Genomic DNA, 21,967 nt, shown 5'->3' on the forward strand with positions numbered 1-21,967 from the left:
TCTCCTCAGAGCTAACAAAGTTGCCAGACTTTTAAAACTGGGCAGTAAATTGTATTTTAACTGAATGGTGTGCTGAACCACATTGTTTATTGTCATTATCAGCTCTGAAATGTGAAAAGTGTTAAAGAAAACACGTAGGTTTTAAAAATCCTAAGCTATGAATTACTAAAGGCCACATCGTATTTGCCAGGTGCAGAAGGAAACACCCAGTAGCCTTAAGAAAGAGATTTACACCAGCAGACAATAGGCAAGTTTCTCATTTACTAGAGGACTCTGATAGATCTGGTTTTGACAGCACTGGCCTCTTCTGCAGGTGTTTGCCTGTGGCTGGCTGAGCATATTTTTACTCATCTTTTGCTTTTAGAGTGCTGAAGTATCTAGGGAGACCATGAAACCTGCAGCAGTTTCATAGCTGCACATGAGTGGTAAATAGTATTCATTACATGGGATATGCATCCCATCTCACATAGGAGTTAACAATTTTCCATCTGGTGGAATTATACATAATTCTTAGTGCAAAATTCTGATACCTGTCTTTGATAGAAAGACTTGGTTTATCCAACTATTCATGGGTTAAAAAGTGGAAATAGCAAAGGTGGCCTGTTCTGTCTTCACCTCCTGCATTCTTCTCATCAAACAATGAGCAAAAAATGGTCATCTCACCCTACTGAAATTTCAATCTAGGTGAATTCGCTAGAGTGTACAAAAGAGTTCATTGTGTTAATGAGATATACCCTAGAGCTCTCTAAGGGAGCACATAACTCTATCCTGTCTCCGTTAAATAATAATAATAATAAAAAAAGAGTATTAGCTACATAAAAATAAGATCCAGTGCTTTCATCCATAAATAAAGAGCTATACCAACAAGAGGGAACTTTGACTAGTACAGGCTATTGATTTTGCCTAGTAAGATAAAATAGCCACATCATCATTGTTAAGATTTATTTTACAAATTCCTTTGTGTAATGAACTATTACATTCTGTCCAGAGGGCCAGGAAATTATTATTTTTTAATCTAAGGAGAAAATCTAGAGGAAAAAATTTGAAACTTCAAAGAACTAGTCACTGCAATTTATCTGGAGGCAACAACATTAACTCAGTAGTGATTTGATGGTATAAAAGCCTTTTCATATGAAAGGCATTTAACTGAATTTAACATCCAGAATGTAAAACCTATTTGTTTATGCATTCACAATAAATTTTTTTTTCTTACAGATTTGCAACTGGCTGTGTGGCAAATGGTGAAGAAATTCAGTGTCTATGTAAAGAAGGCTATACCGGAGTTCGTTGCGAACGGTAAGTGACTTGTTTCTCAGCACAAATGTCTTTGAGATACACAATGCAAGGAGGTATGCCTGTATTATATAACATGTGTACATATGTGTACAYATAGTATGCACACACGTAGGGAGACATATTATATATATAGCTGCTATAGTGTGATGCTTAGTATAATTGTAGATGAGATCCTAACACGCCTTGATGGAATATAAATAATTCTCCACAATGGATTTAGCAACTACATAGTTTTTATCAAAAAAAGAAGCATCAGTCACTTTGAATATGTGCCCTGTGTGTTGTCTTATTCTTCATTATTGCTAATAATAATGACTTCCACTTACTTTGTCCCATTTCTTCTAATGTATTTGCTCGTGCTTCAGTGTTCTTAATCAATTATCCAGTGGCAACCATGTAAAGTTTAATACCATATCCTTCATCCCAAATCATTCCACTGTGCCCTGCAGGTGGAATGTACAAACACAATATTGAAACTCCTTTGCTGAAACCATAAAACAGTTTGGCAAATCAAAAAAAAAAAAAAAAAAAAAAAAATACAGCGTAGCAATTTCAGGCAGGAAGAGGGAGCAATTTCTTTGAGTTTCAAATCCAGGAGGAGTTTAAGGATAATGGAATGGGGTTGTTTGATTCGGAAACCTGAGGCCGGTAAGTCATGGTGGCTCACCTGAAGATAGTATCTCCAATACTATGTTATCTTTTAGGAGTGCAACTTTGCAGTATTTCAGGACTATTACTTTTGACATGTAAGCGTATGGRCAGATTTGCTCTTTCAGATCTAGCTGTACGAGTGGAAAATATTACTGCCCTCAGCTACACATCAAAACCTGTTGATCATATGTTACTACCCCTTTAGATCATACAACAGAGTGACTTTTAGAAATACTATCTAGCCTGTACCAATGGAAACTATTTTTTCCTAAAAAATATTTAGGGACTGCTCACATAGACTGCTTTGCTGGCAGATGGCAAGAGGAGCTAGCATCCAGYAGAAAGGTGGTAATGTTGTTCAGTGCCACTGCTATTTGAAAACTCAGCTTATGCTTGCAGTATGATCCTGCTGAATAGATGAATTCTGATGGAATCACAGAACAGAATATGATTTGCTGGGTTAAGCCTTTTAAAACTCTCTTTATGTATGTATCTGTGTGCATGTGTGTTTTTATAGATTAAGTGAATTATTTTTAGATGAGCATTGTGGGAGTTCTTTTATTTTTAGAAACATTTTCTGTAGCACTTGGATAGACATTTTTAATAGAGTGCAGAGGATACAGTAAACCAAAAATACACCCTTTTTGTCTAAGTCAAGACATGAAATCTACTACTTAACAGTTTCTTCAGGAGGAGAACTGGGGTTTTGTAAAGTGAAAGTGTATTTGACAAAACAGGTTCAAATACTTGATAAAACAACATTTGTATCTCTTTTGTCTAGATGTGCTCCTGGATATTTTGGAAATCCACAAAAATATGGAGGCTACTGTCAGAAATGTAGTTGTAATAATAATGGCCAGCTAGCTAGCTGTGATCACCTGACTGGAGGTATGTAAGGGTCTAAGAACATGTAAGGAAGTACTTTTTGCTCTCTGAGAAGCAGAGAAGGAAGATCTTTTGATAAGCTGAACTAAAGGAAAGACCTAGACTTAGAAACATAGATCATCTTTAACACAATGCAAATTTTCCTAAAATATAAGAGCAGAGTAATGGAAGAGCTGTCCTGAGTCACTGAGTTCACCCTTGCAGGGCATTTTATCATGTATTTTCCTTCATACACAATATCGATTATATTTTGCTTTTCTGTTTCACAGGTGTGTGTATAAATGCATTATTTTTTCTCCTCTAACATATTTAAGTCATATCTTGCCACTCTGTGTTAGGGGTTATGAAACATGCCTCATGGAGCAGTCCTAATAAGCCTTTTTAAAGTGTGTCTGAGACAGATTAATGACATCTTCAGAGTTTGCATCAGGCACTACCATATTAGGTATGTAAGCTAACTGTGTTTACAGTGGAAGTTAGGCATCTAACTCAGAAGGATATTTTATAAATCCTGCTATATACTTATCTGCAAACTGAGACATCCTTAATTTTCCCAGTATCAGTTATACATATACTCCACTACTAGTTAGGTTCTTCAAAGAACATTATGCCGCAGGTATATGATTGCTTTATCTATTATAATTCTGAACTAAATGGTCTAATCCTATGATCCTCAGCCCATCTTCACTGTGATTCACTTCTTCATTTGAAATACTCTTTTTGATTCAGAAATGTGCAGATAACTGGTTTTGATTCTCCCACATTTTTACTCCCCAATAAATTTATACTTTTCCTTCATCATAGGCTGCTTTTTCTTCTCACATTTTAGAGAAATGTCAGACTAATGACTCCTGTTTTTTTCACATTTAATTTCCCTGTACTACTGTTCATACTACATTCAAAGGACTGTAAGGGTTTTTTGTCTTTCTTTGGTCATAGAAATTAGAAAAAAGAAGCAAAGGATGTGAGCTGTGGTTGGCACCTTGTGCAATTTTTCAATAGCTAGTTCTTATTTTGTATTTCATCAGTAAAGTAAGGTATCTCTGTTATATTTGTAATTTGTGTGGAATGGATCCARGCTGTGTTTGATGTTTTATCGCTCTTCTCTTTTTGAAGCAAGAGTTTGCTAGGACAAACTAATCTTTAGGGCAAAATTCAGCAAGCCAGTTTCTTTTCAGTTTGTCTCCAACAATATATTTTGATCAGCCATCTTCTTCTCCACAATAGCAACAAAACCTTCTATGATCAGTAGCAAAGCATGTTCTTGCAGGTTTGTATGTGCATGATGTTTGGCACTTGGCTGAATTTTTTCATTTCATCATTTCTTGGCTGATGTCATTTGTGCACAAGCTGTAATAATAGTTTTATTTATTTGATACTTTATAGCCACAGCTGAAACGCGTCTACTGTTAACTGAACTATAAAGCAGCAGGACTGCATGTATATTTGCTTTCAAAATAATTTCCATCATTCTCTTACAAATAGATTCTTTGTGACTTTTCTTCTTTTGGCAGGAATGCTCAATACCAATCCTGTTTAACTTCCTGATGACTTTATGTGCAAGTGCCAAAGGAAATGGCACAGCTAGGCAGTTCGTTCCAGGCTGTTTCATGCTACTGTTAAAGTTCAAGTCTAATTTTGTCATTGTAGCCTCTCACAGCTGCAAGCTGTTGTTGACTCTTGACAGTAGCAGCAAAGATTGCTGTATCCTAAGTGCATCCTCTGAAGGAAAAGACGTGCTCAGCCCTTTTCACTTTCCAAGAGGAGATGGCAGCCCTGTGAGTTTTGCCCTAGCCAATAGGACCAAATCTGTAAGAGGGATCCAGGCATAAAGATGGGGAGATTCCTGTCCTATATGATATTTTTAGGAGCCAAATATGAGATTTTTGCTCTCCTGCCTCCTAAAAGTTAGAATTCCAGGAAAGAATCCTACAAATGCCTGTAGRTTGTTAATCTTACAATAAGTTTTGTAAGAAAACAGCACATAAGACAGGCGGTCACTTGAGCTAGCTTGTTGGAAAGCCTGATGGCAGTGTCTATACTACCTGTATACCAACTGTATCTGTGGCCCAAGGTCTGTGCTTTAGGTTGCAGACAATTTCTCCTTCCATCTGCACACTCTGGATTTCCCTCAGGTCTGATTAATCTCTTAATCATGCAGACTGGAGCAGCTATGAAAGAAGGCCATAAACATTTCTTAGTACCTTGTAGATTAGAATAGTTTGGGGAATAAGAATCTGTGGTTCAAACATGGATGCTGAGGTAGATAAAGGGTTTTAACCTATGTCCTGGGTAAWTGTTTTAACTAGTAGGTTATATATTCTTGGCTTCAATCACAGTATTATTATTCTAAGCAAAATGGAATAGATTCAGCAGCCTTGATGCAAGTGAGYTTCCTGCTGCTACACAAGTAGCATATATTATGAAGTTACAATCAATTTTTGAGGGAAGAATAAGATATAGAGCTCAGCAAGGCACAAGTGGGAGCTGAACTCAACATACTCAAACCTTCTGGACATTTAAGCTTGTCCCCGTTGATTGGATTTATGAAAGGGCTGCACAGTGTTTTCATGGCTGCCAACTATGGAAAGTGAGTGTAAAAATGCTCTAGTAACATTTCCATAAGGAAATCTTGGTTGCTGATGTTAGTTTTCTGATTTCAGAATGCTTAAATAATGAACCAAAAGATATGGATCCTGATGAAGATTGTGACTGTAAGTAATAAAACAGAACTGCACTAAGATTGCTGATTTCTGGCTTTGGATCTATACTGAAGACTGTTTTAGAGGTGGCAGACTTTAAAAAGGCGTGGCGGTGTCCTGTAATGAATTTTCAAAAAGCAAACAGTGAAGCAAACATGGGAAATATGATTTAAAGGGCCATTTAGCCAAATGTAGGAGGGGCCTCCTCCTTATTTCTGGGTTTGGTCACTCTCCTTAATACTGCAGGCCTTGTTAATGCCTTTGTTCTTTGGGTGGYATTGGGTGACAAGCATCAAAAAGTTTCCGTTGCATCTTATTTATTAATGCATTTGCTGAAACATTCTCTGTGTAAAATATCAATAATATGTATTATTTTCCTTTGCTTATGCTCTTTCCCTTCAGCTTGTGATAGCTGTGTAATTACGTTGCTGAAGGATTTGAGCATGATAGGTGATGAGCTGCAGCTGATAAAGTCTCAGCTGCAAAATGTCCGTGCAAGTACCCACACACTGGAACAGATGAGAAGTTTAGAAGCACGCATCAAGGACTTAAAGGTACATATACACATAAGAAGAGCAATCTTAACTTGATTTCACATTAAGCATACAAAAGCTGAACCTGGGAATTTATGCCACTTTTTGTCAATATACAATCAGATTTTTGATTGCAAGTGCTTTCAAGAGAACAAGTAATTTCAAGTGAATCTTGACAGTACTGGGCTCCACCTGTTGGCAGAAAGCTGTTAGTTCCACCTTGTGCTCTGAAAGAGAATGAGAGAAGAGGATCTCTGCTTTTTCTTAGGCTTACTTTCCAACTTGAAAACTCCATGTCTGAGGTTTCCCTATAGCCCTGTCTTTTTCCAGCAGTTCATGCCTCTGCATTACATTACATTCTAAATGAATTTTCCTTATTTGGAATAGCAGTTTCTGGACTCACAGAAACAAAGGCCCAGCTGCTAAATTGGTCAGCTATAAAGCTGGTAATGTTGTCTTTAATTACCCTGGGTAAAGATCCAAGCCAGTGAGTTTTAGCTTATTATCTCCTGTATTTGGGTGATTTACTGGAATTCTTTTACTTTCTTTTCAGACCTTATTGAACAGTTACCGCTCTGTTGTTCGTAATCAGGGTTTAAAGGTAGATGAGTTGGAGACAGACTTCATTAACCTAAATCGTGACGTAAATGCTCTCCAGGAAAAGGTAACTTACTAGATTAATTTAAAAATAAACTTCTCTTAACTGATATTAATTTGTTGTATCCAGGTATCTTTAATGTAATTGCTTTTTCCCTTGCTAGGCTGAAATGAACTACAAGACAGCAGAGAGATTATTTAATAATTTTGGTGAAACTAATCAGAAAGGAAAAGATATGGTTTCAAGAATACAAATARTTGTCAATAATATACAAGGTAAAAATGGTTCCAATGGTTTCAATATGTTTTGTTTTATGAACAGTCTACTTACAATAATCTTAATTATGAGATTTTTTTTCCAGAAAACAACTTCATAAAATAAAAAGTTAGACACAGTTGTGGAATTCACTCTTCCTATTAGCAATCTTACATATAACGCAAATTTGGGTGCCTAGTCCTCCCTATACAGTGAATAGAGACCAAGAAGCTTTTCCAGAGGGCAAGACAGAGCACCTTGTCGACTGTCATGACTTTAGCATGGATTGCTGACATAGGGTATTTTAAATTAGATGCTTAAAATTATCACTGGGAATTTGGTAATTTTGGACAAATTTCAAGCCTGATTCTATCATACTAACGTWGGTGGTGTGACACAGGGTACTTTCCGGATTGGTACAGTTAACACAAAATGGATCTACGTCATTAATGAATTCAGGAATAGATATGCCTTTTTCAGAAAGAATAGCAGCCCTGTAATTCGTGTCTATTGCATAGGCTTAAGTGCATCCTCTGTTTGACTTCTTTTGACTTCTTTTTTCAGTGCTCTTGCAACAAATAGCTGGTACAAATGCAGAAGGTAACAATTTGCCCTTGGGGGATGCTGCCAAAGAACTGGCTGAAGCTCAACAAATGATGACAGAGATGAGAAACCGCAACTTTGGCCAACTGCAAACAGATGCAGAGGAGGAGAGAAGAGCAGCTCAGCTGCGTAAGGGCTTGCTCTCTCAGCTTCTTCTTTTGGTTCTCTAGAAATATCAGTCTTAAATCTGATGCATTATTGACTGGGATGGAGTGCAGGGAGGACATTTTGCAATGTATTGCTGTGTTTGTGGTAATTGTTAGTCAAATTTAAAGTGGTAATTCTGTAGGGGATTTAAAGGCGTTTTTACTTTTTTGTGAAAGAAACTGAGATGGACTGGGGAAGAAACCCAATACAGTCATTTTAAATAACGAGAGGAATGTCATTAAAAAATGTAGCTGATTATATATACTTACCCAGTGCTTCTGTGTATTATAATATATAAGATATGGTACATGTACCTATTTTAGAAAAATTACACATATGCAATTTAAAGTTACATGTTGAGAAGCCATTAGAATAATAGAAGAGTCAGGTAATAAAAGGATAATGAAGTACAGAAGTTTTAGTTTTACTCTATTTTATGTTCTCTGCATGTATTTGACTGGGACAGCCAGTAACCTGATTCTGCATATTAGAGAGAGCAAGGATAGCAAGGTCAAAAGCTTCACTCCTAACCAGGGGTATAGTTGAGAAGTGTGAAGGACCTTATGAATGAGATTTGTCTTCCTTAACTTTGGATTTTGATACCTACCTCTGAGTAACTCTTCTGTATCCTGTGTGTAGGCAGTGAAATGGACACTCTTAAAGAGTGTGATTCATTTTACCTGTTTTAGGTTTCTACCTTCCATGAAATGTGACSTGGAAATGCACGTATGTCTCTGCTGATTACGGAGGAAGCTTTAATGACTAGATGGATGTAGATGTCTACATTGTAGATGAAAATGGTGATGAAACTGCGTTAGTTTCATATTAAAAAAGAAAACATTTCAATATATCCAGAAGATCATTCTTATTTAATTTAGAAATAGCCAAATAAATGTTTTTCTGTGTAAGAGTAAGCTCTGTGGTCTGCAGCAGCAGTTTTGTGAGCAAATTTGAGCCAGTGAGATGCTGAATAACATCTCTGCTATAGTATTACTGATACCATAGCAATGCAAAGGATGCTTAGTCGCGCCACCACAGCTTTCTAATCCTAAATAGTAAGYCCTTGAAGGACATTTGTTTTGGTTCTCTTCTTCTCTGAACAAAGTTCTTCTTTCTGGTTCTGTTACTGCAGTACTGGCACATGTTAAGAATGAACTACAAAAGTACCACCAAGAAAATCATGGGCTTGTTAAAATTGTGAGGGATTCATTGAATGAATATGAATCCAAACTCACTGATCTTCGTGCAGCTCTGAATGAGGCCACTGGACAAATCAAGCAGGCTGAAAATTTAAACAGAGATAAYGGAGTTCTGTTGGACGACATTAAGGTAATAGCACTCGGGGTTTGAGAGAAGAAAATTAAATCTCAGGAGATAGGGGGTATTTTTTATTGATGCTTTTGGCCTTGCAAAGCCAAGTGGCATAAATTCTTCAAACTTTTTCTGAGGTCTTTTTCCATCATTTCATGGATRCCCAGGTATAAATGTAGTCTACTCTCACATGTGGCCTTTTCATGGGAACAGAACAGTGTGAAAAGGATGTAGGTCTAATGAAAGATGGGAAGGAGAGACTCTGCCTATCTATCCATTCTCTTCAGCTGTAACTAGCCATTTTGTCTCCTATTCTAGATGAAATTCCTGATTCTGATGCAATTTCTGTAGTAATATCCTTAAAGTATTTGGCTTTAAAAGTCATGAAGAATGAAAGTAATAATGTGTGCAATACTGTTAAATTATTTGGGGATTAATATTCTACATAACTGCCTCTAAGGTATCATCAGAAAAATGACCAGAAAAAGCTGTCATTCTTAAATACTGCTAACTAATTTTTAGAGGTTCTTTTTTGAAATAATGCAAGTAGTAGTGGAGTGCTACAGAACCCATTTTTTAAAAAGAATTGGATTTTTGCTGAAATGTATCACTGTTTTACCACACTCTTGTTCTCTAATTAGCTAGAACTGGTTGACAAAATAATTTCTATGTTCAACTTTACTTTTAATTGTTATGTTGTACCTTTATGTGCATGGACAGTGCAATATGTGTGTCACATCAGTAAGCACGATTGTCTTAAAAGATGGATGCACATGTATATGTCATAAATACGCTGATACACTTCTCTGTTAGAGAGAGATTTGACATTTTACAMTGATGGAGACACCATTGAAGAAGGTGAACACTTACTTTCCTACCCATACAACTTGTCTGGTTGAGCTCATAATGTGCCACTGCCCCAGAGCTACGGTGTAAACTGTCACAGGGCTGCTCTAGACCAAGGGATTTCACTCGTTTTCCCTCCAAGTCTCTAACAGGGTAAGATGGGGAGGCTTCCCACACCCTTTCTTGTGAGATTCCCAGTCCAAGRGATAATGTAAAGATTTTATTTCTGCCTCTGAGAAAGAGTAGCAGTCCCCAGGGAGCTGTTGATATAGTTTCCAGATCTGAGAGAACAGAGACTTAGATGGTCTGTCCTGCCAGTCCATTTGAGTTTTTCATTGTCTGAACATTAATAACTGAACTTCTGTAGCCTGCTGCTCAGCTGTCTTGAGGTGGTCTACTGTTACTACTGTAAATTCCTGAGTTTTCTCATCTAATGTCATCATTAAGATGCATTAGATCCTAAACACTCTAAGCACCTGATTAACATAGTAAAAGTATCTTTGGGAAATTCTACTACAAGCTGGACTATGTAGATATGATTTTCCCTGTCTCTCATTTTTGAGCCAATCACATATTATTCAACCCTTTCTTTTTCCTCAGAAACGGATTGATGAGACAAGTGTACAACAGAACAATATCTTGGATATTTTGAGCTCTGCTCAAACTTCCCTGACACAAGCTAACAGTGTACTTGGATTATTGCAAAAGAGCAAAGAGGTATAGTTAACCTGTTCAAGTTAAGATTTTTWAAAAAATTGTGCTGTCAGTGTAACGGGTAGCATACCTTCATATCCATGACATGAAGCTTATCTGAGCCACACAAGAAGGGAAGGAGAGGATCTCAAGCTCTAAGAGGAGCCTGCCTGAACAAGTTCTTGGAAGAGAGGGTTATTATGTGTCTGAGAAAGACACTGAGCCACAGAATTTTGCAGGGGGTAGCTGGGAGAAATACTGTTATGTGATTGTGCTGGTCTTGTGCATCTCTCTAGAGAATTGCTTTTAACCACTGGCAGAGACAAGGTACTGGGCTAGAAAGACTTTTGGTCTGACTCAGTATGCCAGTTTTAATGTTTTTACATARTAGACATAAAAGCAGAATGGAACAACTAGCAGTTATTTACAATAAACTCCAGAGTATGTGAGGAAAAGTTGTTTTTCGCTTGGTCTTCTCAGATGCAATGTATATGTCACACCAAARGTGACAAGTAGAAAATCAAACGTGAATAAAGATTAAATATAATATTTATAAATCCATAGGAATATGAAAGTCTGGCTGCTCAGCTTGACGGAGCAAGGAAGGATCTGAACGAAAAGCTGACAAACAGTTCCTTATCAGCCAGCAAAGAACCTCTGGTGGTGAGCGCTGAGGATCATGCCAAATCTTTGCAAGCCTTGGCAAAACAATTGGATGAGTATGTTACCATTCTTATAGATGAGCATTTTTTGTACATAACATGCACAGTTGCAATATCTGTAATTTCACTTGCTTTTATGACCATTTTCAAAGCCAGAAAAAAAATTGTTTGTGCCTTTTTCTGCCTCGTCATGATACACAGCAATTTCTAGCAAACTTTTGTTTTTGCAGAAACAGGTATTTCTGTATTTTTCCTGGATTTTTCTCATATTTTTCTTGAGAACTGTTTGGGATTGAGAACTATGCATCACTGCACTACAGCAACATTTCATGAATTTTTAACTAAGAAGAGAGAAAATCCTCATGCAGGGAGTGGGAAGATGAATTTTTTTTTAAGTGTTATTTCAGATATTTATACTCATACTTTTATGATGAGAATGAACTGAGACAAATAACTGGGAGAAATGCTGTTTTGGCAGAGTCTTCAAGAATGCTTGTTTAGCATTAATAACTTAAAGAAGTTCCTTCAAGGAATCTTCTAGAAAGGCAAAGATAGGAAAAACTTGATATGACTCAGGTTTTCTCTTTCCATTGTTTGTACTTTACTTTGGAAATATGAGTGAGGTTTTGGAGGCCTTCTACAGTACACTGGAAAGAAACAAAAAAAGGAGAACCCTGATTTTTCTTTGTGCAAATTGTTTGCGTTTTGTCATTATACAGATTGTATATACCAGCTCAAAAGTTAAATTAAATTCAAAAGGCAAAATTTAACTGGAAAACTCTTAGTCAGATTTTTTGTTAGTTTTCAGTGTGACTTTTTCAATTAACAAGACAGTGTTCACACAAATACAAGATAGCTAATATTGGGCAGTTGCATAGCTCAGGTGGAATAGGTACAAGAGATTTTCTCTCTTGTTTCTTATTTCAGAGCTATCGCACTGGTTCTTGCAGCAAGAACAAGTGGTCTTAAAGTTGCTCTGTCTTGTGCTCCATCAGTGGCCACTTCTGTAGGCTGCTGGAGCAGCCAGAAATTATCTGTAAGCTGTAGTGCTCTGAACTACACCTCTGAACTGAACTATATTTTGTGGGCTGTGATGGAGGTGGCTTATTGACCCTGTGCCTTGGGGAACTCTCTCTATCTTAATCATTTAAAGAGTACTTTGGAGATCCACAATCATGCCTTGCCAAGTACCAGAACTTGTCCTGTCTTCTAAAGAATCTTTTCTTATTGATCTACTTCTAAGTTTGACATTTTTGCAGAATGAAATTAAAGACCTAACTGAAAAAACATTTTTGGTATTGATATTGATTAAATATTGCTGAGTTCAAGCCTGTTCAAAATGCTTCTTGAAGTCTSTGGTCTTTGCAGAAGACTGCATTTTTCACCTTGTTTCCTATAGAATAAAGAACAATGCCAGGAAGGATGAGTTGGTAAGCTGTGCTGTGGAAGCTTCTACTGCCTATGACAAYATTATTAACACTATCAAAGCAGCGGAGGAAGCAGCCAACAGAGCTGGGAGTGCAGCTGACTCAGCTTTATTGGTAAGTCCCCATAAGTAGCCAGATGATAGTAACTTTGTTACAGCCAGGGAAATTTTTTTACTATCAGAGAGGCACCAAAATCAAAGACCTGTGTGTCCTAGCATGCCTGATTTGTCTGTGGCCAATATATGAGGTAGTTGCTGTTTTGCATGTTCACATATTAATCTTACTTGAGCATTAAACAAACTAGTTACTGCCTTTCTGGTAAGGCTGTCCATGTAAATACTCCTTGTCTGTTGCATGAAATCTTAGCCCTTATGTATTTATTTTTTTAAAATGGATTAGGCTATCTTTTCTTACTCTTTAAGATTTTAGTATAATTATTAAAACAAACTTATAGTACAATGCTTCTATTAACAGACAGTGAAGAGAGAAGACCTATCAGGRAAAGCTGCGAGGTTAAAAGCTGAGAGCGGTGCACTCTTGAATCAAGCACAGGAAACTGAAAGAACATTAAAAGGTACCCAGAAAGTGGTAACAGAAATGTTGGCACAATATTAGAAATTTCCATTGAACAATGCTATTTTCACAGTTCAGTGAAGCATTTCAGCACGTTTAACCAGATGATGATGGTGCCATTAAAATGGAACATCTCATGATAGTTATTTTCACGAGTGAGGAAGTAAATTTCTCACCTTTGCTATGTTTGGAAATGTGAGGTGTCCCTTTTCCCTCTTTTGGCATCATTCCTTTCCAGAAAAACTTCCAAAAGCCTTGCATCTGTTTTGCAGTGCATTCAGATCTCAGTGGCAATGTTCAATGGTGCAGACTGATGCTACAACACCACCTGTCCACCAGAGAGGTGGCATTTCTGTATAAAACTCCTAAGGCAGATTTACTGTTTTGCAGTTATTGGTCCAAATCTTGAAGACATAAATCAAAGACTTGGTGTTGTTGATGGACAGAAGGATAAACTACAGATTGATTTTGTCACTCTTCAAAATGATCTCAACGGAATAAAGAGAGGTCAGTTACTGTTCACTTTTGTTTTGCCTAATTTACCTATTACTATAAGAATCTGCATGTGTTTGTGTATGTTTCAGATGATATTGACAGCAAAATCACCAATGCAAAGAGCATGGTAAGAAGTGCCAAGGATGTCACGAGTAATGTATTAGGTGAACTGCTCCCAATTCAAGCAGATGTGGAAAAAATTAAGAGTACCTATGGAAGCACACAGAGTGCCGACTTCAGTAAAGCATTGTCAGAGGCAAACAATTCAGGTGGGTGTTGTATGTGGTATTGCAAGTGCTCACTATCTGACACCTGTTAAATCATGTTAGGAGAACCCAGTTAGTTCTGCAGCAGGAATGGTCTTCTCTAATTTTAGTCATCTAAAAGTTAGACATCTAGCCTATGCTAATTATCTGAGCTTCCTTTATTGCCAACAGAAAGAGACAGGCACTGCAGAAGGTAGTTCAGGCCATCCTGAGACACAGGTACAAAACTGATACCATGATTTGTCTCTGAGGTCAAATTTTCTACTACACTGACTACAGAAAAGACCTAGATGATTAGACAGTCAGCTGAAATTAAGTGAAGTGGATTCCATCCTTAGCATTCATTGTACACAAAGACTATGCAGAATACAAAACAAGGGGCAATCACAAAGCAAAACCACTTACACAGATCTTTTTTCATCTTTTCAGCAACTTTATGTGATAAATTCAAGTGAGATAAAACATTTTGAATAAACAAGATAATTTTAACAGCTAGCACTCATGTTATTGCTGAGTCATGTCATCCCTGCAGTTATGAGATCAGATTAGAAGTTGTATTTAGAAAAACTATAGATCTAGATTTACTTTTATTTGGCTTCTGCATCTTTAGGTTGCATTCTTCYAATGCTTCCATCTTTGTAGTCTCAAGAACTAAAAAATTGTTTCTTTTTTTAATGAAAGTTGAAGTTATTTTCATAATATCTATTTTTCTCCTGAAATTGAACTTTCTCAAATACTGTGAGACTCACTATTGAATTGTGATGGCTGGCAATCCTGATACAAGAACATAAAAAGTACTCTATTAGGTCAGATCAGTGGTCTTCCTACTCTAGTATTTACTCTTCAGCAATAGCAACAGGAGATGCTATTCAGAGAATGCGTATAAGTCTGACCCCTATGTGTTCTCTCCTGTAGCATCCGTAGTCAATGGACAATACTTTTAATGGGAACATCCATGCCTCTTTTATTTAGTAGCTGTTTGTAGACCTGAATTAATCTAACACCTTTTAGTTAACTGCTAATTCTGTCTGCTTCCAGAAATACCTTTGGTCACAAGGTAAACTGCTAGTTTCAATGAGAAATACATAGTATTGTGGAAATAATAATAACAGTTCTGCAGTCACCCCCTTCACTACTTTTATGATAACTATGTAATCATATCTCATCTTTTGCATCCATTTTCCTCCTCCTTTCTACCCTCAGTGATGGGATTTTTTTTTTCATTGCAGTAACAATATTGACAAACACACTTCCGGATCTATTCAGCAAGATTGAAAGTATTAACCAACAGCTGATGCCAATAAGTAACATCTCTGAGAATGTAAATCGCATAAGAGAGCTTATTCAGCAGGCAAGAGATGCTGCAAACAAGGTCTGTCCTGAACACTGTCCCRAACCTGTCCTGAGGTCATGGTTGATCTCAGTGGTGTGGGCATACAGCAGCACTTTTATTCCTCTTTCTAAGTCATTTTGTTAAAATGTACGTGAAAGATGAGACATAAATTCAATGCAATAGCACCACTTAGCACTTATAGCAACTGTGAGGATGGGAAGTATACTAATCCATACATAATAGAGTGGTGGATACATTACCATCATATTGCTTCCTTCCTGCTCCTTTCTTCCTCCTATAGGTTTTTTTTTTCAGATCATCTCTACAGCCCCCCAATTGTACAACACTCTCTTTCCTTCCAAGGTATGTTGTGGTGACTTTTCTTTGACAGCAGAGGTAGTGTCAGCTCTGCAGCTCAAAGGCAGGGTTCTTCACCAATGTTTGGCTCGTGGATCATTAGCACGCCCTAAAAAGCTTTGTAAGCATGTGCTGCTGGCTCTCATGTCTCTAACTGCCTCACTACGTTATAAGTCAGCTACTAATATGTTCTTGTTAGAGTGCCCTTTTTCCATTTAAGCAGCTGCTCTAGTTGTTCAAGGGATAGTGTGGGTCTTGGATAGCAGCAGCAGTGTCCCTGAGGTAATCACAAGTAACTTCTTTTCCTTATAATGAATAATATGAATCTGTGACCCTSGTGTAAATAGCTGTAATAGAAGATGTCTTTATTAATAGTGATGCATTATAATTTCCAACAGTCAAGTTCAGCTAAGTGAAGCATGAAGATATGTAAATAGACATCTAAGTAATTTGTAGGCCTGCTCTTTGGAGCTCAAGACACAGCCGTTCCTGTGTATACAGTGAAGATAACAATTACTTGACAAAAGTGTGGTAAGGGTTGATTACTAAATACTGAAGGAAAAAAGTGCTTTGTAAATGATAAGTATTGATAATACAATTTTATCCATCCTAATTTCTAGTTATATTTATTGCTTGTTAGAATCAGAGCCAGTAATTCACACCACGGTGAGATAAGTAGAAATACCTTCAGTAGCAGGTTTTAACTAACTGAATTTGTTTTCTTAATAGATTGCTATTCCTATGAGGTTCAATGGCAGCTCTGGGGTAGAAGTTCGACCTCCAAGGAACCTTGAAGATTTGAGAGGCTATACTTCACTTTCTTTCTTTCTCCAAAGACCTCAGAAAAGATCAGATATCCTCCAGAGGGCACCRAATATGTTTGTCCTGTATCTGGGTAATAAAGATGTAGGTATATATTGCAATTTAATGCATCTTTTAAAACAGGCAACATGCTGTGAGAAATGAATGAGAGGCAATTTATTTTGATTGGTGTTTTTAGGTACTCACGTAGCTCATGTGTAGTTTTCCTGCACATGAGATGCCTAACTATGTGTTTTTATATCTTGTTATCTGACAGCAGCTCTATCTGTTGTGAGTCTTTATGCATAGATTGACAGCTGTTTAAAGGTAGTTATTCTACACAGGATTTCACCCTTTTTCTCCCCTGAACATCTGGCTGGGATACCTGTTTGTCAAGTAGAGATTTAATTTTTCCTTGTGAAAGATGGTATGTTGAATAAATAAAATGCAATTTTTTGGAAGACATGATTGCTTCTAATCATCTCAGTAGGAGCCTTTGCCCTTGACTGAGTGTTGTTCCTAATGTTCTTTTTATTTTGTGAGAGAGTTGAGTCTACATTTTTACTAAATGTCTCACATTTTCATGACTTTAGCTAGCAGATGTTATGAAAGTGGAAATTATTTTAACTATTATTGTTATAAAAATAAAAAGCTACTCATGACTCCTCAGTTAAATATATTCACTGAATCAGTGCAGCACATAGAACTACAATTTGTTCTTTTCAGAAAAAGACTCAATAAACTTAATAAAAATTCTGATCAGAATGCTTTTTATGTTAGGAGGATGGACTACTACTGACTCGTTCACAGTTTGATATTGTCTCTGAGAAAGTACTGACCATCATTAACATGAATGAAAAGATGATTAATGATTATTTGCTTTGCTATTCTTAGGCTTCCCAGGACTACATCGGTATGGCCCTGAAACGTGGTCACCTCACTTGTGTCTATAATCTGGGAGGCAACGAAGCTGAAATAGATGTGGAACCACTGGTGACTGAAAGCAACACTGAGGAAGCCATTTTGGATCAAGTTAAGTTTGAAAGGTAAAAGATCCACAGTATGCAATAGATATGCTTTTCCAGAACCTGTTAAGAACATCTTTTTTAATGAAATGTGTTATTTTGCCTTTCTGTTTTTGTTTTAGGATTTACCAGTATGTGAAGCTGAATTACATCAAAGCAGCTACATCAACTTCTCCAGAGTATGAAAAGCCTTTGAATGGGAACAGTGGAGACAGTCACACTCTCCTAAATCTTGATCCCAGCAATGTTGTCTTTTATGTTGGAGGATACCCACCAGATTTTAGGGTAAAAAGAATTGCTTAGGCTTTTAAAGAGATTTCAGTATTAATTAATCTATCGTTTTTACAGTTAAGATGGGAACTAGCAGTCTTTCAAAGGTGGGGTGCCAGACTGCATTCTTGCTTGTATAAAAGTTTATCCATGCAAGCAGAAATAAAGTGAGAGAAAGAAGATGCCTGGCTTGTAGTATGCTAGAACTCAAAGAAGGGAGCATAATGTTTTCTTCTTCCACAAAGGACAGCATAAAAGCTGTCCAGCCCTGCTAAGTCTTTTTTCCCAATTTGCTCACATGTCCCCACTTTAACTGTGCTGTAGTACCCCGGGGTGCTGTTGTACGATTTGGATATTATATCCAAACATACAATAACTTTATGATATATAGAATATCATATTCTGTGTTTTATTAAAATTTGTAATAAGTACTAGCATTACATGTCAATGTAAAATTTTTTCAGCTGAATGCTGACAGTATGTTTTTGATGRCACTATTTTTGCAGCCTCCGCAAAAGCTAGACTATCCTCATTATGAAGGCTGCATTGAATTAGACAATCTAAATGAGAATATTATCAGCCTGTACAACTTCAAGAGGACATTTAATCTCAATACCACTGAAGTGCAACCGTGCAGAAGGTATGATACAAACATAGAAATGCTTTACAGTAAGAAATTCACAGTTCCATTATTTTATCATCAGGAACGCTCATCTCTTCACATCCAGGAGAATAAGCACTGTAGCAAAACGAGTAATTTTTTTCCTAACTCTTGATCGTTAACTACATTTCCTAGAGAAAATCCTCAATGTTGGCAACATTCACATTTATTGCAATCTCAATCCACTGGCCAAAAATCTAAATGTTGAAATACCCAGACAAAAATTGAAGTCTCCAATCCATGAACTAATGTATCCATCTCCTTTATAGGGTAAATATTATATTAAGTGAAAAAATGTACTCACTGAAAATTTAAATTTAAATTTTTCCTCTGTAAAGACCATAGGCAAATCGAATAAAAGCCAGTGGAAGGTTTTCTGTTTACTTGGATWAGATCTGAATTTGGCCCTATTAGTGGCCCTGTACCAAATGCTTTAGCTTAAGCTTTTTTCAAATGGTAATGACAGTAARTCCATGTAGTGGGAATTTTTGCTCTCATGTATTCTCGTCTGTGACATTGTTACAGGTATAAAGAAGAGTCTGACCAAAGCTATTTTGAAGGCACTGGTTATGCCAGTGTCACATCTAGAGAAACAAATGCTAATATACCAGCACGCTATGAACAGACAATTCGGACTACTGCAGATGAAGGCCTAGTGTTTTTTGCAGCAAATGAGGTAATTCATGGAATGCCTCTGTCTGTGGTGCTCTGGAGAAAAAAAATAACTTAATTGAGATCGTGCTAGATTTAGTAATAACTGTGATAAAGTTTCTTAGATTTGTAACTTGTTTCTTAAACTGTGTAACAAATTAGTATATTCTGCTGTATGTTTTATGGCTGCTTGAATACTCATTTTGTCATAGTTGAGAAAAAATCATGCTAGGTAGCTCCTCCATTATACTGTGCAGAGAATTCAGAATTTGAGGGATTTCATTTCGTAACTTGAATCAAACCAATTTTGAAATATCAAAATCCTCCAAAAATGGAATTGCCTCSTCCTTCCCAAATCTAGATGTGGTTGGTAACACAGTAAGGAATAATTTAGAAAGTGGTGAATTATACCTGTGAAAGTTGGTCAAAACACAGCAATATTATTACTTATTTAATAATATTATAAGACTGTTTGCAATCACTGTAACATGTACTAGTAGTTTCTTAATGCTATAAAATATAGGTAGACATCTTGAAATGAGAAAAATTCCCCTAGAGATTTGGAGAACTGATACTAGATCTRTTTGTAAGAGTTTAAAGTAATTATAGTGACTATTACAAGTTTTAAGCTGTTTTGTGTTATCTTTTTGCCCCAAAGCTTTATTGATAGCTTTATTAATTTACAAAACAGTGAAATATACATGAAAAGTTGCACAGTTGAATGTTTTTTAATGATGTTTGTTCTTATTGCAGGATCAGTTCATCAGTATACTCATTAAAAATGGTCATCCAGTTTTTAGATACAAAATTGACTCTGAGCCTCCAAAGGAAATAGAAAACAATGCAACTGTAAATGATGGAACATATAAACACGTATGTCCTTTTAAACAATCAAGTGATATGAAATTTTGCTTTTGTATTGAGAGGATTGAGATGGATAGGGTTAGTTTGAACATACAAAAATTGATCTTTACACTGTCTACTGTCATGCATTCCATTTTTAGAGAATAATCACAAGAGAAAAAAAGCCTTTGCAAAAACATTGCTTTATTAAGAGAGAGCTGTGTTCATTGTAAATATCAACATTATTTTAATATGTACATAAGTGTTTTCACCAGCTAAAGCTATTTCTTCAGGCCAATTTGATCTTTCTAGAGATTACTTTATAGAGATTAAAGATATTTTTTTTGTTGTTGCTTGTCTGCTTAGCTTTAGTCCAGCTGTTTTGTTGTGCTACAAAAGTGAAATCTTAAGGACATTGCAAGAATCTTTGATGGCTCTTTTGATTTATTCTCCCTTTTTCCCTTCCTGTATCTTCAACCAGATAGTATAGATTGCAGGGACTTCTGGAAGGTGTCTTTATACTGTACTCGGTCAAGTTACCTCCAGTCAGTTGACTGAGATAGTCTTTGTGTCAGGCAGCTGCTCCCCAGTCTTCAACTGCAAATAGATGGCAATGTGTGAATGTTAGGTGAGGTGTATTTTTAATGCAATCTTCTCAAGAAGAATAAAAACCTGCCCATTGTTTGGATAGTGGCACATTTTCCTAAGGCATTTGCTTTGCCTAAAGTGCCAAAATTTTGCAAAGTACTTTTGCACTACTACAGTTATTCAAGATTTAAGGCTGTTAAGTAATTCTCATTATTCACCTATTTCAGATTAATTTGTTGCTTGCTAGAAGTAAAAGTATTGTTCGTGTCAGTCCTGGTATTAGTGCCAACATAAATATCTTCAGTTTCACTAAGTACTACCTGGGTGGAATTCCATCTTCTCTACGGGAACGGTGAGTTACTATGAGAAGACCATAATATATAGCCTTTTATGGGAAATTCATCTAAACTCTTTCCTTAGGTAATTTTTTTTTCAAACTGTATATTGTGTATCTTATGTAATTTGAAAATAACCAGTTTATAATACATGATTATAATCTGTGATTTTTGGCAAATGGTGGGTTCTTTGTTGGAGTGTGTCCTGACAAAAGGTTTGATCAGCATTAAACATGTGTGTGCAATAAAGATTGCTTTTGTTTTATTTTTTATTTCTTATTTTATTGTCAAAAAGGAAAGGCTATTTTATTAGTGAATGCTTTGAAATAACAGGTTACTGATTTCTTCTTTTCTCTTCCACTCCCTGAAACCAGCTTTAATATATCCACACCTCCATTCCGGGGTTGCATGAAAAATGTGAAAAATCCTAAAACTGCCTCTGTTATTTTTGATGAGACTGTTGGTGTCAGCAAGAAATGTTCAGATGACTGGAAGGTAACTAACAAAATTACTTTAAAATTTTGGCTAGGTATAAAATTCATGACTAAAATAGATCGCTAGATCATAGAGTATGATTCAGCTATAAAACTAGGACCATTGTACTTACGCTCAAAAATTATATTTGGTTAACATGTGATGATAATGAGGAGCCACGGCTCGGTATGAAGATAAGGAGAGAAAGAGAATCCACCCTTACTTTGATACTTTGCTCCAGTGCATAGTCYACCATCTTAATTTAAACTCTGCACAATTAAGAATGCATGCTTATCATGTAAATTTGTTTTGGCTTTCAGTTTTGATTAGGCTTTCTCCAGAAGATTTACTCACTGAATACTACTCAGAATCTTTCTTCTTGCTGAGGTGCCTTTTTTTTTTTTTTTTTTTCCTTGAAAAAGCTAAGCAGATCCTACTTCCACTGAAGTCTCTCATTTTAAGGCAATTTCTCCACTCATCAGATCATTTTGTAGGCATTTTCTATGCACCCATGGTGCTAGATTCTTTTTATAATGGGACAGTGTGATGTTTCATTGTTGGTTTAACCAATGCTGTGTGAAGAGATGAAAATTACCTCTCTACTTCTACTTACCGCTGTTCACATTGTGCAYAATTACCTTTGCCCTATCTACTGTTGTATTGCACAGAAAGTTTATGTTCATTTT

General features: G+C 36.4%; 1 protein-coding gene across 1 annotated transcript in view; it reads left to right on the forward strand.

The window, feature by feature from the left end:
- Nucleotides 1–21,967, forward strand: part of LAMA3 (laminin subunit alpha 3) — a 122,645-nt gene that overhangs the window by 90,084 nt on the left and 10,594 nt on the right. Inside the window, exons 41-63 of the mRNA XM_085319328.1 lie at nucleotides 1,216–1,296; nucleotides 2,729–2,835; nucleotides 5,496–5,546; nucleotides 5,937–6,088; nucleotides 6,621–6,731; nucleotides 6,829–6,940; nucleotides 7,485–7,652; nucleotides 8,803–8,999; nucleotides 10,428–10,544; nucleotides 11,085–11,239; nucleotides 12,582–12,723; nucleotides 13,084–13,183; nucleotides 13,573–13,689; nucleotides 13,767–13,946; nucleotides 15,173–15,315; nucleotides 16,363–16,539; nucleotides 17,329–17,480; nucleotides 17,582–17,744; nucleotides 18,236–18,369; nucleotides 18,916–19,066; nucleotides 19,795–19,914; nucleotides 20,700–20,824; nucleotides 21,182–21,302. Coding sequence (XP_085175454.1) covers nucleotides 1,216–1,296; nucleotides 2,729–2,835; nucleotides 5,496–5,546; nucleotides 5,937–6,088; nucleotides 6,621–6,731; nucleotides 6,829–6,940; nucleotides 7,485–7,652; nucleotides 8,803–8,999; nucleotides 10,428–10,544; nucleotides 11,085–11,239; nucleotides 12,582–12,723; nucleotides 13,084–13,183; nucleotides 13,573–13,689; nucleotides 13,767–13,946; nucleotides 15,173–15,315; nucleotides 16,363–16,539; nucleotides 17,329–17,480; nucleotides 17,582–17,744; nucleotides 18,236–18,369; nucleotides 18,916–19,066; nucleotides 19,795–19,914; nucleotides 20,700–20,824; nucleotides 21,182–21,302 — 3,076 coding nt within the window. The remainder of the gene's footprint in view (nucleotides 1–1,215; nucleotides 1,297–2,728; nucleotides 2,836–5,495; nucleotides 5,547–5,936; nucleotides 6,089–6,620; nucleotides 6,732–6,828; nucleotides 6,941–7,484; nucleotides 7,653–8,802; nucleotides 9,000–10,427; nucleotides 10,545–11,084; nucleotides 11,240–12,581; nucleotides 12,724–13,083; nucleotides 13,184–13,572; nucleotides 13,690–13,766; nucleotides 13,947–15,172; nucleotides 15,316–16,362; nucleotides 16,540–17,328; nucleotides 17,481–17,581; nucleotides 17,745–18,235; nucleotides 18,370–18,915; nucleotides 19,067–19,794; nucleotides 19,915–20,699; nucleotides 20,825–21,181; nucleotides 21,303–21,967) is intronic.

This window comes from Rhea americana, unplaced genomic scaffold (assembly GCF_003343005.1).
Source record: "Rhea americana isolate MKP2758 unplaced genomic scaffold, rheAme1 scaffold_58, whole genome shotgun sequence".
NCBI classification, from domain to species: domain Eukaryota; kingdom Metazoa; phylum Chordata; class Aves; order Rheiformes; family Rheidae; genus Rhea; species Rhea americana.